The 15939-nt window shown below is 48.7% G+C and overlaps 2 protein-coding genes across 3 annotated transcripts in view; both read left to right on the top strand.

Moving 5' to 3' along the window:
* The window catches only part of LOC147988184 (disease resistance protein RGA5-like), a 120260-nt gene that overhangs the window by 47129 nt on the left and 57192 nt on the right, over positions 1–15939 (top strand). The gene's annotated exons all lie outside the window — the stretch shown is intronic.
* On the top strand, positions 5210–15405 carry LOC125541502 (disease resistance protein RGA5). The gene is made up of 5 exons (XM_048704898.2): positions 5210–5987; positions 10758–11021; positions 11335–11423; positions 12714–14585; positions 14677–15405. The coding sequence occupies exons 1-5, from the start codon at positions 5425–5427 to the stop codon at positions 14688–14690; spliced, it is 2802 nt and encodes a 933-aa protein (XP_048560855.2). The 5' UTR covers positions 5210–5424; the 3' UTR covers positions 14691–15405.

The following is a 15939-nucleotide window of genomic DNA, read 5'->3' as shown; positions in this document are numbered from 1 at the left end:
GAAAACCTGGTTCCGATTTCGATGTCCGTAAGCTGTTTTGCAAATTTTTAGAATCCTCAAATTCTGAAAGGAAAAAGTTATCCTCAAATTTAAGTTATTTTGAATTTTTGGTCAACCTCTGATCAAACTGTGTCAAACTATGGTCAAACTACTTATTTAAGAAATATTAGTGTTACTAAATAAATATTGTTTTCTAGAATAATAGTTTCAAACTCAAACGGTGCTTCATGCTCAAGTTCAACTCCTAAGGGTTAATAGGATTGACAGCTTACTATTGTCAGCAAAACAACAAGTACAGACTTGGAAACTAGGGGAATAGAACTTGAAAGTTAAGCGTGCTTAGGCTGGGGTAGTGAGAGCATGGGTGGCCAACCGGGAAGTTAGACGATTTGTAATGAGTGGTCCATACTTGAGCAGTTGTGAGGGGTGATTAGAGATTAAATTGTCAAATAATTCAAAAATCAAAAAATCAAAAAAAATCAAAATGTCTTTTTCAAAAAAAAATCAAAAAACAAAATTTGAAAAAAATGTTACCAACCGGGACTAAAGATAGAGCTCCAGACAGCGGCCACGTGGAGCTCCTTTAGGCCCGGTTCGTAAGTCAACCGGGACTAAAGGTTTTGGGCATTAGTCCTGTTTGTTTTTTCCCGGTTTCAGAATCGGGACTAAAGGCCCTCTGAAACCGGGACTAAAGGCCTGTTTCTACTAGTGGTACCCAATGTGGCCCATCAGAAATCATGTCATGTCACATCAGAAATCAATGGACAGCTATCATAAAGCAACCTAGCTACCAACTGAAGTCTGGTGCCTCCGTGTAGACACCTTGGGCTACGGTATAACCTGAGAGCGCACAATGTAAATGACAGAACCCTGTGATATCACATTTAATAGCTGACACGTCAAAGCACCGTAGCGGATCTGGTTCTTTGGGTGTATCAACACATGTAGTATGGCACATCTACAGGACTGCATAGATACGCTAATTGAGGATGTCACTTGTAATATGGATCCTGTTCTTCCCTTTGACAAGACCGCATATTGCGCAAATGACTACTTTACCCATGCATCAAAACACTACAAGTTGAGGATCCAACAATAAACATAGCATATAGAGATGACGGGAAGACGTGACATGGAGGGTTAGCTTTGCAACACAAGTGACCCTCATGCGCCGAAATGAAGTACCAACGTCATGAATCCTTTTATTTTTTAGTCTGCCAGACAACCTTTGGACCACCCTACAGGTCATGAATCCTTTCGCATGACTACCAAATAATACCACATGAAATTTCTGTTTTGAATAAAACGATGATGCATGTAATTTCTTATGCCCTATCGACATGGCGTCCGTGGGCCAGGAGGAACGCAATCCAGACCACCACTGTCATTTAGGAAGAAGGAGAAGCTTCATCTATGACAGTCTAATGTTTACGCAGTGAAGCTCCTCTATGACAACCGATCTTCATGACGTCATCCTTGCTCATGTCAGCACCATGATAACTTGGATCACCATATTTGGTGATTGGCCCCCTGAACAGGTGAACATAGCGTTCTATGATTGGGGCCCGGTCCATCGATAGATCCAGCGGGATTGGAGCACCACCATCAATCCAGTTGTGGCTTGATAGGTACCATGTGAACACATATGGCTCATTTTGAGACCACTAATTAATTGGAGTGGTACAAGCACCACAATCAATCGAGGTGCCATGGCTCATTTTGAAAACACCCATTACGTGGAGTAGTAGAAGCATCATGACTAATCTAGTTGTAGCTTGAGAGCATGATTAATAGTATAGCCAGCTGCTGACTATATGGACATGTCATATAACCAACAGTTAGCATTGTTAATTGGTCATACAATAGAGTGGGCTATAAGATTGGCTATAAGCTCACATTTCCTTTTCACTTTCTCTCTATCTCTTTTTCTCTCATTAAATGCTTTTGCCTAGGAGCACGCGTAGAGCATGGCTCTTTCATAAAAGCTCACTCCTTCAAAAAATTTCTTCTTTCTCTCCTCCACATAAGTAAACCTGTCATGTAAGCGGGCTTATAGCCCACTATTGCAATTTCTCTGATAGGTGCCGTAGGAATGCATCAAACTCATTTTGCGATGACCCATTTAATTTGAGTAGTAGAAGCACCACGAACAATCTAGTTGTACCGTGATAGGTCGCGTGGGAATGCATCTGACTCATTTTGAGACCATCAATGTCCTTGTATGGCAGGTAGTGCAAGCAGATCGAGAGAAGTCGAGCTGCCTCTAGAGCCGATGACTGCAAACGGAACCTTCAATCTATTGCCGATGACTGCAATTTGTGCTGACTGGTAGCAGTACATTTAGAATTTATCAGTCTTCTAATTTATTTTGTTTGTTGGCAACTTTGACCTTGTTGCCTCGCAGCTCTTTCAATAATTTACCCCCTTCGTTCCTAAATATAAGTCTGTTTAGACATTTCAAATAGACAACAACGTACATATGTATGTAGACATATTTTAGAGTGTAAATTCACTCATTTTACTCCGTATATATTCACTTGTTGAAATCTTTAGAAAGACTTATATGTCAAAACGGAGGGAATATATAGTTGCATGCATCCATAGTTGAAAAAACCAAGAGGTGTAATCCTGCTTCTCAGAAAAACAAAGAAATAATTAATGAATGAAAAACATCAACTAGAGCTACTTATCAAGACCAATAAACATAGAGGTACATCGACCAACAAGCATTCATCTATTCTGGGACTGCCAGTTTGCTGGGTACTGCTGGGATAGGATTGTTCCGTATAAATAGAGAGGTACATTGACCTATGATGAGGTCATGTTCACTCTTAGTGAAAATCCAAAGGAGATTGCTAAGGAAGTGGTAATTATGGGCTGTTGGAGCATCTGGATGACCAGGAATGACAAAATTATCAGAAAGGCACCGATGCACTATGGAACTTGGAAGCATTATCTCAGAGAAGGACTTTTTTTTTTGCGGGAGAAGGACTTGAAACTACTAGACTTCGAGCAAAGCAGAAGAAAGCCGATTTGACCAGTTGGATAATACAGAATCTCTAAATTCTCACATGTTTCCCAAAACTGGTGTTGGTTCATACACTTTAGTCTGGCTGATTTAGCCTTTGTAATTGTACTTTGTACTTTGTTTTATTTATTAATATTGAAAATACCATAGAACGATTGTTCTACGGTTTCGGCTCAAAAACTATCAAGACAAATTGACGTCGAACAGGACATGTGACGTGGTGGTCACCACTCACCATGGTACCACTTCACTCAAGAAAGTAGCAACCGAGGGTGCGGTTGAGCTGCTCCTATCAGATCCATATGTCTTCCAAAAAAATCAGCATCATGTGGAAAAAAAATATGTGGACAGTTTTCTTCTTTTGTATAGGATCATTGGATGCTTGGAAATAGTACGTGAATTGTTTGTAGGACCAATGTATCTAGCTAGAATTATTGGCTGACCCGCGCACGACTGGTGACTGTTGATATGCTTTTACTTGCCATCGTCGTCTCATGGGGGGGGGGGGGGGGGGGGTGAATCTTATCGCCTCAATCGGACCAAGGATTCATGATCATGTATGGACGGCCTCCGTCACTCTATATATGGGTGCAAGCAGATGGACAGTTTTCTTCTTTTGTATAGGAACATTGGATGCTTGGAAATAGTACGTGAATTATTTGTAGGACCAATGTATCTAGCTAGAATTATTGGCTGACCCGCGGACGACCGGTGACTGTTGATATGCTTTTACTTGCCATCGTCGTCTCATGGGGGGTGAATCTTATCGCCTCAATCGGACCAAGGATTCATGATCATGTATGGACGGCCTCCGTCACTCTATGGGTGCAAGCAGATGGAGAGAAGTCGGGATGCATCTAGAGTCGAGGACTGCGGACAGGGAATCAAATGGCAAAATCGCATTCTACAATAGAAGCTTCAGTTATTGTTGAAATGGTCTATTGCTTATGGACTAGAAACATGTACTGACCGGTAGCAGTAGGTTTAGACTTCGAGGCAAGTCTTGGAACTGAAATGAACCGAAACCCATGCAACAAACTGGGTTCTGCTATGGAACAAGGCTCACTCAACGAAGTTGCTGCTGCCGGCCATGGCCATGGATCTCTTGACGATCGATAAGTCCAGCTGCTGACAGCCCTTATGTTTCAGATTATTTACCTTCCCTCGAACACACCACCACGAACGGTTATTTCGTTATCCTTCTCGAGTTCAAATATTTGGATAGATATTTCTCAAAAGAATAAAAAAAATCCATAATTCGTATATCAATCTGTATACATCTCCATTTCATGATTAGCCTAATTCCAGTGACAATTGTAGGACCACATCACCTAGCTAGAATTATTGGGAAACTTCCACGCTGTTGGCGACGCTCACTGTTGCCATCGCTTCAGCGTGGATGAGTCTTACGTTGTGAATCTGACAGATCATTCATGTATGAGTGGCCTCCTTCATTTGTGGTGGCAAGCACATGGAGAAAAGTTGGCATGCCCCTAGAGTCGACGAACCACGAATATGGAATCAAATAGCGAAACCACTTTTGCAATAGAACCTTCCATTATTGCATGACTCTATTGCCTATGGAATATGTGTGACTCATTGCGGTAAGTGTAGAATTTACCAAGTCTTCTAATTTATGCTGCTTGTTCATGACTTCCATGGTGTCGCCTCACATACATCTTAGCAATTTTATGGTTGCATGCATCCATAGATGCCAATGTCAGTAGGTTTAACCCTCCTTCTCGAAAAAGAAAGAAAGAGAAAAAAAATCCACTAGGATTACTTACCAAGATGAATTCATGTAGAACATGACATGTGACACGGTGGTCACCACTCACCAGGGTACCACTTGACTCGAGGAAGTAGCATCCAAGGGTACGGTAGAGAGGCTCCTATCAGCATCATATATCTTCCAAAAAAAATCAGCACCACGTGGAAAAAAAATATTTGAAGAATTTTCTCTCCTGTAAAAAAAAAGACCAGTCTTATCTTCTAAATCAGACCAAGCATTCATGATCAGATATGGATGGCCATCATTTTGTGATGGCAAGCAAACCTAGAAAAGTCTAATTACACATACAACGCATATTCTAATTACACACACCTAATCGTGAAGAAAAGTCACTCCAGCACAGTTTGAAACTTTAGTTAGAAAACCATGCACATGTGATGTGCGAGGATGGACCACGCTGCTCCAAATCTTATCTCATTGGCACTGTTAACCCACGTAAGGGATTGACGGCTCATAGCACATGGAGTGTTGCACCACCACCATCCATTTGTAGCTGGATCCCCATCAATCCACCATCTCCTCCGTTTCTTCAGCTCTAGCATTAGAACCAACAAGCACAACTCCTCCGCCACCGCAGGAAAACACACCCCTCCTTGTCCAAGCCATGGAGGCCGCCATGATCCCCTTGATCAAGAAGCTCGGCGGCCTACTCGGTGACGAGTACAAGCTGGAGAAACGCGTGAGGACCGGCATCAAATCTCTCATCACGGAGTTGGAGATGATGCACGCCGTTCTACGCAAGATCGGCGCCAAGCCGCCGGAGCAGTTCGACGAGCAGGTCCTCATCTGGGCCGGCAAAGTGAGGGACCTCTCCTACCATATGGAGGACGCCGTCGACAATTTCATCGTCCGCGTGGAGGACCATGGCCATGACCGTGGCTCCACCAACATGAAGAACAGAGTCAAGAAGTTCCTCAAAAGGGCCACCAAACTGTTTAGCAAGGGAAAGGCTCTTCATCAGATCTCCGATGACATTGAAGAAGCTCAGCGGCTCTCCAGGGAGTTGGGTGACCTGCGCCAAAGGTATATGATTGACGCGCAAGCCAAGGGTACTGGTGATGCCATTGACCCTCGCCTGAAGGCGGTGTACAAAGATGTCACAGAGCTTGTTGGGATAGATCACATAAGAGATGAGCTGATCAAGAAGCTGTGTGACTGTGATCAAAGGTCCGATGACCACTTAAGGAACATGTCTATTGTTGGATTTGGCGGGTTGGGCAAGATAACTCTCGCCAAAGCAGTGTATGACAAAATCAAAGTGCAGTTTGACAGTGTAGCTTTTGTTTCCGTGTCTCGGAATCCTGACTTGACCAAGATTCTCGGAATCCTGACTTAAATTTTAATATACAAGATGAGCGATACTTACCTATATATATTTTCTCCCGTTGCATCATAGTCGGAAATGCAAGCCTGGCTAGATTTGCAACGTGGCTACTATCTAGCATGCATTGCAGACTCGAGTGTAGCTGGACGACATACCTCGTCTTAAGGTAGGCATATGAAAATCCAAATAATATTTAAGTTCATTTTAATCATTTTAGATATGTTCTCTTTGAAAAATATAATTAACCTAAAACACTTTAATGAATAATAAAAAGACAGGATTTTATCGAAAACATTGGCGTGAAACTTCTACCTCAACACTTCTCCCAAAATTTCTGATCATGTACTATTGAAGTATTGATTGATTCTTTACACGTGCTATCTGTGCTTGTTGTATCCTTATCCCGTATTCTTCATCTCCTGCTTTCACTTAAGTAAATAATTATAATTCAATACAACAACGCCTCTCGAACGTATAGTTCTTTAAACAGACTTTGCGTCAAGTTATTGTACATGATATTTAAAGTCACTGCTAATTAACACATAAGACTTTCGTACGTTTTCACTTGTGCTAATTAACTAACCCATTGCATCCTTGTCTTTGTTTATGGATTATGTGAGACTAAGAGCATCTCCAGCCGTTGTGCTCCCCAGCCGGCATTTTTTTTGCTTCTTGGGGTTGGCCCAGTGAAATATTTGGCATGGGATCGAGAACTTTCCCAGCCGTCGTCCTCCCCAACCGGCCCCGAGCGCGCCACGCCTCCTGCCTGCTCGCATGCATGGCGACACCTCATTCTCCCCCTGCTCTCTGACTCGCTCCCTGGACGCCATGGCCGAAGCCGCCGTTCGCTCGCTCTCGCTCTCTCCTCCCTCTCGCTCTCTCCCGCCTCCCTGCGCGACCACCACCTTGCCGTGCTCGCTCCCACATCTCCGCCCGCCTCAACGCCACGGCGCGCGCAGCCGCGTCCTGTCCTCTCTCCCCTCCCCGCCCTCGCAGCCCTGCGCGACTCCGCGCGGCGCGCTCCCTCAACGAGCAGCAGCCTCGCTCGAGCAGGGGGGAGACGGGAAGACGAGCAGCAGCAGCCGCGGCCACAAGGCCGGCTACTGCTACTGAGCTCCTCGCCGAGCCCCCTTGAGCTCCTCTGGTGAGCACCGCCGCTCCTGCCTCCCCTCCTGAGCTCCGTCTCCTCCTCTAGCTAGCTGGCCGCAACCATCGGCTCTGCCGTCCGCCATGAACGAAGAACGGCTCGATGTCGAGCTGCCCGTCATGCTCTGCGAGCTCCCAGTAGTCCGCCTAGCCGCTAGCTACGCTCGGAGACGAGCCGTAGCAGCACGACGCGGCTGCTCCGGGGAGGCGCGACGGGGGGCCAACGACGGGCGACGGGGCCGGCCGCTTGCGGCTCCTCCGGGGAGATGCGGGCGAGGCCGGTGACGGGAGACGGAGCCGGCCGCTTGCGGCTCCTCCGGGGAGATGTAGGCGAGGCCAGCGAGGGGAGACGGGGCCGGCTCGCCGGTAGAGGGCGTCTAGGATCGCCGGAGCGAGCAGCAGAGGACAGAGGAGAGAGAGCAGAGGAGCGAGGCGGGCATGCGGGAGAGAGCTTTTTTTTGCATGCATCACATGGTGGGCCAAGCCAGGAAAAGGAGAGAGAGATTTAGAGACGCTGGCAGTGGGCCTTTGGCAGAGAAAGTATCGCGCCGGTGCCCCCAGCTGCCTCCCGCTTTCCTGGGTTTCACTTGCGCGCGCCGGCCGTAACTTTAGCCAAATCCGGCGAAAAACGTGGTCGTGGGGGCCTGACTGGAAGCATTTTTTGCTGCCGGCGCTAAAAAAAGTGCTTGGGGGGCCTTCCTGGTGGGACGGTGGAGATGCCCTAAGGGCATCTCCAGCCGTTGGCCCCCCAGGAGGGGCAAAAAATCGCCCCCTGGGGCGCGCCGGCGCTAAACCGTGCACTGGGGGCGTGATGCCCCCCCAGTCGCGGCGCCCACGTTTTTTCTAAAATTCAAATACGGCGCAAACACGACTGAAATTTAACGCAAACATCGGCGAGTTCGTTCAAACTTAAACATATTTTACAAAAGAAGAAAAAAACTTCCGCGGGCTACCCCCGCCGTCTCCCTCGCCGCCCGCCCACGCGGTTTACATGCCGAGGAGGCGGTAGAACCGCGTGTAGTTGCCGCCGTCGTCGTCGTCGTCGTCGTCGGCCCCGCCTGCGCCTCCGCCGTCCCTGCTGCATCCCTCCCCCGGTTGGCGCGGCGGGTTGGACGGTCCGGGGGCGTCGTCGTCGTCGTCGCTGTCGAGGACCACGATGCCGTGCTCGTCCTCGCGCCACGCTTGCGGGCGGCGATCTCCTCCAGGGCCCGGCGCTGCCGGACCATCTCGTCGCGGAGGTAGTCGTCCCGCGCCCACCGCAGGGCGTCCTCGTCGGAGATGCCGCGCCGGGCTATCTCCTCGTACTCCGCGGGGAGGCCGCGCTCCGGCTTGGGCTTGACGAGGACGAAGCGGCCGGTGGGTGGGGAGGCGTTGGCGCCGATGCGGACGCCGGAGCTGCGCGTGCGGGCACTGACCGGCGTGCCCTGGGGCTCCGGCTTGACGGGGCGGAGGCAGGGCGAGCCGCCGGACGACGAGGAGGACCCCCCAGTCTCCATGCGCCTCGGGGTCCAGGAGCTTCCCCGGCGGCGTGAGAAGGACGGGGGATCGGGGTACTTGAGGCGCGGCGTGTTGCCGTCCTCGATGTACTCGAGGACGGCCTCCAACGTGCGCCCGGGCACGCCCCACCACCGGCGCTGGCCATTGGAGTTGAGCCTGCCGGAGGGCACGATGCCGTTGGTGGCCTCGAGCTGCTCGGCGTGACGGCGGCGGAAGTAGGGCTCCCAGAGCGGGCTGTCGGGGACGTACCGTGGCCCCTCCCTCGCCGCCCGCGGCAGGGACGCGCGGATGCGTGTGATCTCCGCATGCCACGCCACCCCGGTGGGTGGTGGTGGCACCAGCACGCCGCCGGCGCTGATCCTCCACGCGCCGGGCACCCGCATGTCCGATGGGACCGGGTACCCGGCCTCGTAAAGGAGGCGAGCCTCGTCTTCGTGGAGATGGTGGCGGCCGAAGCCGTTCGCCGCCGCGCCGTCACCAGGGAAGCGCTCGGCCATGGGTGGAGACGGCGAGAGAGAGGAGAGGGAGGAACGACGACGGCGAGAGAGAGGAGAGGGAGGAACGACGACGGCGAGAGAGAGGAGAGGGAGGAACGACGACGGCGAGAGAGTGTGATCGCCGAGCACGCTGGTGCGCGTCTTATATAGGCCGAGATGCCGCCCGTACGCGTGGCCGCCGTGTGTACGCGTGGAGGGCGAGGGAGGGCGAGGGACGCGCGTCGTCCGGCCTTCACTGCGCCGCCCGTGAGGCATCAATGGCGCAGGCTGACCGGCGCGGCAGCGCGGCAGCTTTGGCATTGATTCGCCGCGGGAAACAAGGCGATGAGGACGACGAAGGGGCGAGAAGAGAGCCGTGTCGCTGACGCGGCGGGCCCGCGGCTTTTTCGCGCCAAAAAAGTTCGCCCGGCGCCCCCAGCGCGCCGGGTTCGGCCTAGGTCCGCCGGCGCTGTTTTCGGCCCAGGACGGCGAAAATCGGGCTCCTGGGGCGCGACTGGGCCGATTTTTCGGCGCCGGCGCAAGAAAAACGCCTGGGGAGGCCTTCCTGGAGGCGCGGCTGGAGATGCCCTAAGTGTAGCGACTAGCGAGAGAGGAGACAGCACCGGCGGCTTTTAACAAAGCATCTTTATCTCCTTGGGGCTTTTAGCAAACAAAGCATCTGGCTCCGAATCTTATCTCCTTGCACTTTTAACAAAGCATTGGATGCAATGGGAAACCGATAGCACAGCAAGGTGGAGGGGTCACTCGCACATGGACTGCTGCACCACCACCATCCATCTGTAGCTGGATCCCTTCTTATCAATCAACCCATCATCTCCCCCGTTTCTTCAGCTCTAGCATTAGCACCAACTCCTCCACCAGACCACCACAGCAAGAAAACACACCCCTCCTCATCCAAGCCATGGATGTCGCGGCAGGGGCCATGACCCCCTTGATCAACAAGCTCGGCAGCCTACTCTTGGACGAGTACAGCCAAGAGAAACGCGTGAGGAAAAGCGTCAAGTCTCTGATCACAGAGTTGGAGATGATGCACGCCGTTCTACGCAAGATCGGCACCAAGCCACCGGAGCAGTTTGACGAGCAGGTCCTCATCTGGGCGGGCAAAGTGAGGGAGCTCTCCTATCATATGGAGGACGCGGTGGACACTTTTATTGTGCGCGTGGAGGACGTCGGTCATGACCGTGGCTCCACCAACATGAAGAACAGAGTCAAGAAGTTCCTCAAAAGGGCCACCAAACTATTTAACAAGGGTAAGGCTCTTCATCATATCTCAGATGCCATTGAAGAAGCTCAGTGGCTCGCCAAGGAGTTGGGCGACCTGCGCCAAAGGTATATGATTGAGGAGCACGCCAACGGTAATGGTGATGCCGTTGACCCTCGCCTGAAGGCGGTGTACAAACATGTCACAGAGCTCGTTGGGATAGATCACTTAAGAGATGAGCTGATCAAGAAGCTGTGTGACGGCAATCAGAGGTCCAAGGGCCAATTAAGGACCATGTCTATAGTTGGATCTGGAGGACTGGGCAAGACAACTCTCGCCAAAGCTGTGTACGACAAGATCAAAGTGCAGTTTGATAGTGTAGCTTTTGTTTCCGTGTCTCGGAATCCTGACATGACCAAGATTTTCAAGAAGATCTTACATGAACTTGACAAGAGCATGTACACAACCATCAATGAAGTTGCGAGGGATCATGAACAACTCCTCGATGAATTGAGGAAGTTTCTTCAGGACAAGAGGTACGTACCTAGCAGCAAATGATTATCATTATTCTTCCCAGGAGAGCAAGCAATGCTAGCTAGTGAATATCGTGTCCCAAAGAAGATTTATTTTGGTTTTATTAAGTGGACGCTTATTATGCGTGACTTTTGTGTTCTATATGCAGCGTCCAATTATGCACAGTATATGTTTTTGACAGATTAATCTTTTCTTTAAAACAATTTGAGATAGCAATACCACCTCTTAATCAATTTGTTGCTGACTTCTGGACAAAACATATATAGACCTAGTTATGTTGGTTGATTTTCAAACTAATGCTCAAAAATATTACAGGTACCTCATTGTAATTGATGACATATGGGATGAAGAAGCATGGGAATTTATCAAGTGTGCTTTCTCCGACAACTGTCTCGGTAGTCGAGTAATTACTAGAGTGAATTCTGGTTTTTACCCTCTATTTTGATGTTTTTGACACTAATTACCCTATTTAGCAGGGTTTCATCCATTTTACCCCATTTAGCAAAAGTTTTGCCACAATTTACCCATTTTAAAATTTTGCGAGCATTCTGATGAGCAGGTCCCAATTGTTAGGTCCACCTAGCATGCCCCATCAACAGTTTTTACCTACCTATTTTTCTCCATGTTGAACCAGTCCTCGCAGCTTCGCTCGACTGGGCTGGCCTGATATGATCGCTAGAGCAGGTCGCTCGCGTCCAACGCACAAGGCATAAGTTGGGCCGCACCACTCTGGCCTCCAATATTCATAGCACACATTGTTCGCCTTCCTTCGAATCACACACACGCTGCAAACAAAGAAAAAAAGGATTTCAACAATATTCAAAATGGTGAAAAAACTTTAAATCAATGTACGTCAGTTATAGATGGGTGATATGTATACACGTGATCTTCTAATAAGCATTTTAATTCTGTCTGAATCAAACACCCTCACCGGCCAATGCATGAGTCAGGAAAACTTCATAATACACATATGATGGAGATGGTCAAAATCATGTGGAATGGGGTACGACGTGAGGGCTTGCTTGTTCATCAACCTCGCTGATTTGTTGGACGAGCGGCCCCCATAGATCTGCAACCGAGCACAACCTGATGGGGGCATGTACATGGACGCGCCCACGCCGACATCGGCGAGCTTGATGGAGCCGGATTACATGGGGTCATTTCTTGCCTTGATGTCGCGCCCAGACGTCGGCGAGATTGACGGAGCCGGATTCCACGGGGTCATTTCTTGCCTTGATGTCACGACCATATATAACGCCGCTCGAGGAGGTATGAAATCACGCCGCTGCCGTTGCCTGACAATCCCTAACCATAAGTTCGAGCGAGCCTGACGGGTACGTGAGGGCAGAAGCCTGGACGGGCGATGCAATCTATTAGGCGTGAGTAAGGAGCGTGGTCGACTCAGGCATTATGAGTTGGACGAGACGCAAGTGACCTCCATTAGGCCGGTCCGGTCGGGAGAAGCCGTGAGGACTGGTTCACGAGAGAGAAAAATAAGCAGGAAAAAACCATCGATGTGGCATGCCAGCTAGACTTCACAATTGGGACCTGTCTGCCAGAACACTCATGAAATTTTAAACAGGGTAAATCGTGGCAGAATTTTTGTTAAATGGGGTAAAATGGATGAAATTTTGCTAAATGGGGTAAGTAGTGTCAAAAATGTCAAAATAGGGGGTAAAAACTGGAATTCACTCTAATTACTACCACCCGCATAGGCAGTATCTCTAGAGCATGTTGCTTTTCTGGTGACGATATAATATATCAGATGAAACCTCTTACTGAGGATGACTCCGAAAGACTCTTCTACAAAAGAATATTTCCTCAAGGAAGTAAGTGTCCTGCTGAATTGGAGTCATTATCTAAGGCAATCTTAAAGAAATGTGGTGGAGTACCACTAGCCATCATCACTATTGCTAGTATTTTAGCTAGCAATGGTCGAGATCAACACATAAAGCCAAAGTATCATTGGGACAACATACTTGGTTCTATTGGTCGTGGACTTGCAGAAGGTGGTAGTGGGAAGGACATGCAGAGAATATTGTCCTTTAGTTATTACGATTTACCTTCCCATTTGAAGACTTGTTTGTTATATCTCAGTATATTTCCAGAGGATTTTGAGATAAGGAGAGACTGGTTAATATGGATGTGGATAGCCGAAGGGTTTGTGCAAGGTGGAAAACAAGGAACTGCATTATTTGAGCTCGGAGAGAGTTACTTCAACGAGCTCGCAAATAGAAACTTGATTCAACCTGTACATGTTAATGCTGCAGGCAAGGTTGAAGCTTGTCGCGTGCATGATATGGTGCTTGATCTGTTGTGTTCCCTGTCCAGTGAACAAAACTTTGCTACAATATTAGATGGTAGTGGTACACAGCAAAGCAAATCTATTTCACACAGAAAGAGTCGCAGATTATCTTTTCAAAATAGCATGTCAGAGCCCAGCACCAATCTGGTTGATGCCACAAGTATGCCACAAGTGAGGTCTGTTGTTCTCTTTAAAGCAGATATTGATCTAATCCAGAATATTTCATGCTTTCAAGTTTTACGTGTATTGGATTTAGAAGGTTGTGATTTTGGGAGAAACCCCGACGATGTTGATCTCAGGTATATTAAGAATTTATTACACCTAAGGTATCTGGGGCTAAGAAGAACTCATGTTCGTGAGCTCCCTGTGGAAATAGGAAAACTACAGTTTTTGGAGACACTCGACTTAGCAGATAATGGATCAAGTGTAGCAGTGATTCTGTCAAGTGTTGTCCGTCTAAGACGTTTGATGTTCCTAGATGTAGCCAATTCAGTGTTGCCAGCTGGGATCGGGAACCTGACGTCCTTAGAAGAGCTGAAAGGAAAATTGGTGGATGTGAAAGAGCTAGGGCAACTGGTCGAGCTGAGAGTGCTCTATCTTTTTTGGAATGGGAACGATGAGAGCATGTGTAATTCTTTCGTGGTGTCTCTGGGCAAGCTGCGGAAAATGCAGCGTCTGACAATTTACGGTGTAGGGAATGCAAGGTCTGATGTCAGCAGGGATGGTTGGGTGCCCACCCCACAGCTTCGATACCTTTGGTTTATTAGATGCACCACCAGATTGCCTAGGTGGGTTAATTCATCATCGTTTCCCCTCCTCTCCTCCATGGGAATTTCAGTGGACAGGTTGCAGCCAGAAGTTGACATTCAGATCCTCGGGAAGCTTCCTGCTCTTCGTTCTCTCTGGCTGTGGACCAGCCAAGCTCAGCCCACTCATGTCGAAACGTTCGTCGTTGGCGCTAATGCATTCCCATGTCTGAGAGAGTGCCGCTTCTTCAATTTTCACGCGGTGCCATCCATGTTTCCACGTGGAGCTATGCCAAGGCTTGAAATCATGCACTTCACAGCCCGAGCGTCAGATATTGCCGGTGGTGACCTGTCTGTCGGCATGGGGCACCTCCCTTCCCTCCAGCAAGTCACGGTTTGCCTTTGGGTTGAGAAAGGCAGCACTTCAGATAAGTGCAACGAGGAAGCGGACGCTGTGCTGAGGCATGCAGTGGACACCCATCCCAACCGTCCCACTCTTCAAACCTATCAATCAAGTGAGTCCTTTCTCCCAGGTTTCTTCTGTATATTTTGGCTTAATTGCATTTCCGCAAACAATATACATGCTCATTCCTTTTTTTTTCTCAGCTCGTTATCTATAATGGCGAGGAGGATTGTTGGTTGTCTTCTTCGCCGAACCAGGCCACCCCGATCGCGCAAGTCCTGCAGAATCCACCTCCCTCGAGCTGGACCTCGCAGAACGAGACAAGGTGCACGCCGCAAGAACAAGACGGGGACAAGACGAGACGAGGCCACCGCTGCCATGATGCCGGCGTATCCTTCTCCCCTGGCAAGCTGGCTTACTTCCCCTCCTGCCCCCGGGGTTCTTGCCAACACGCGTATAAGCCAGTGCCTCCGTCCGCCAAGCACGCCCCTCCCAGGCGAGCTCGCCAAACCAAGGTTTTGGATCCCGAGTGAACCTTTTTTCTCGTGGGGCACCGGAATTTGCGGTTACCACGGTAACCACGAAATTCCGGAAAAATTTCGCACGAAATTTCAAATCAAATTTTGAATTCAATTTTTTTTGAAGTAGATATAGATAGGTTTATCTGTCCAAAATATCACTAACTCTTCTTTGGCCTAGTGGCTATTCGGCAGCAGCTACCATCTGTGCAGAAGTCCCAAGTTCGAACCTTGTTCGCCCCACAATTTAGTAGTGTTTTTTAACTTTTGCATCCTCAAAAAGAACCCGCGTCTAGCAGCTTACAAAAGGTTGGCTTTACCACTAGGCCGCAAGTAGCTCTACGGTTGGATAAGAGATGACCTGTATTTAACTCTGCTGTGAGCGTTTGAATTCAAAATTTTCAAATTATTCGAGATTTTTTGCTCGGTATGCGTAGTTCTCGAGGGAGGGCGGTAACCGCGCGAGATCTCGGAATTTCGCTCGGTATCCAAAACAGTGCGCCAAACACGCCCGTCACCTCTTCTTGTCTTCTGGAGAGTCCCTGTCTCGGAGCATGGTGCGCTGCATGTAAGAATTGTTGGACTGTGTAATCTTGAACAATTCAGGAACATTGATTTCATCATGCATGATTTGCTAATAATATTTCAGTACAGACGCAGAGGCCGGGGAGTCTCCCTTTTTCGAAAAAAAATATTCAGTACAGACAATACAGCCTAGACGACCGACATCCATCTGTTTACGTATATGTTTGTGCTACGCCTGGTTGACACTTGTACCTACTCTGTTTTACTTACTGAATTTATGAACAGTTTTTTTTTTCGAAAAGGAGGGACTCCCCGGCCTCTGCATCAGAACGATGCATACGGCCAACTTAAATAAATAAGCAAATAAGTTCGACAAGGTCTTAAAGTCTCAAAATAAAATAAAGAAAAGCTCACAAAGAGCCA

Source organism: Triticum urartu, chromosome 1A (assembly GCF_056163025.1).
Source record: "Triticum urartu cultivar PI428250 chromosome 1A, HENAU_Tu73, whole genome shotgun sequence".
In the NCBI taxonomy this organism is placed as follows: domain Eukaryota; kingdom Viridiplantae; phylum Streptophyta; class Magnoliopsida; order Poales; family Poaceae; genus Triticum; species Triticum urartu.
The sequence above is the reverse complement of the archived record's forward strand: the minus strand, read 5'-3'. Positions and strand labels throughout refer to the sequence as shown.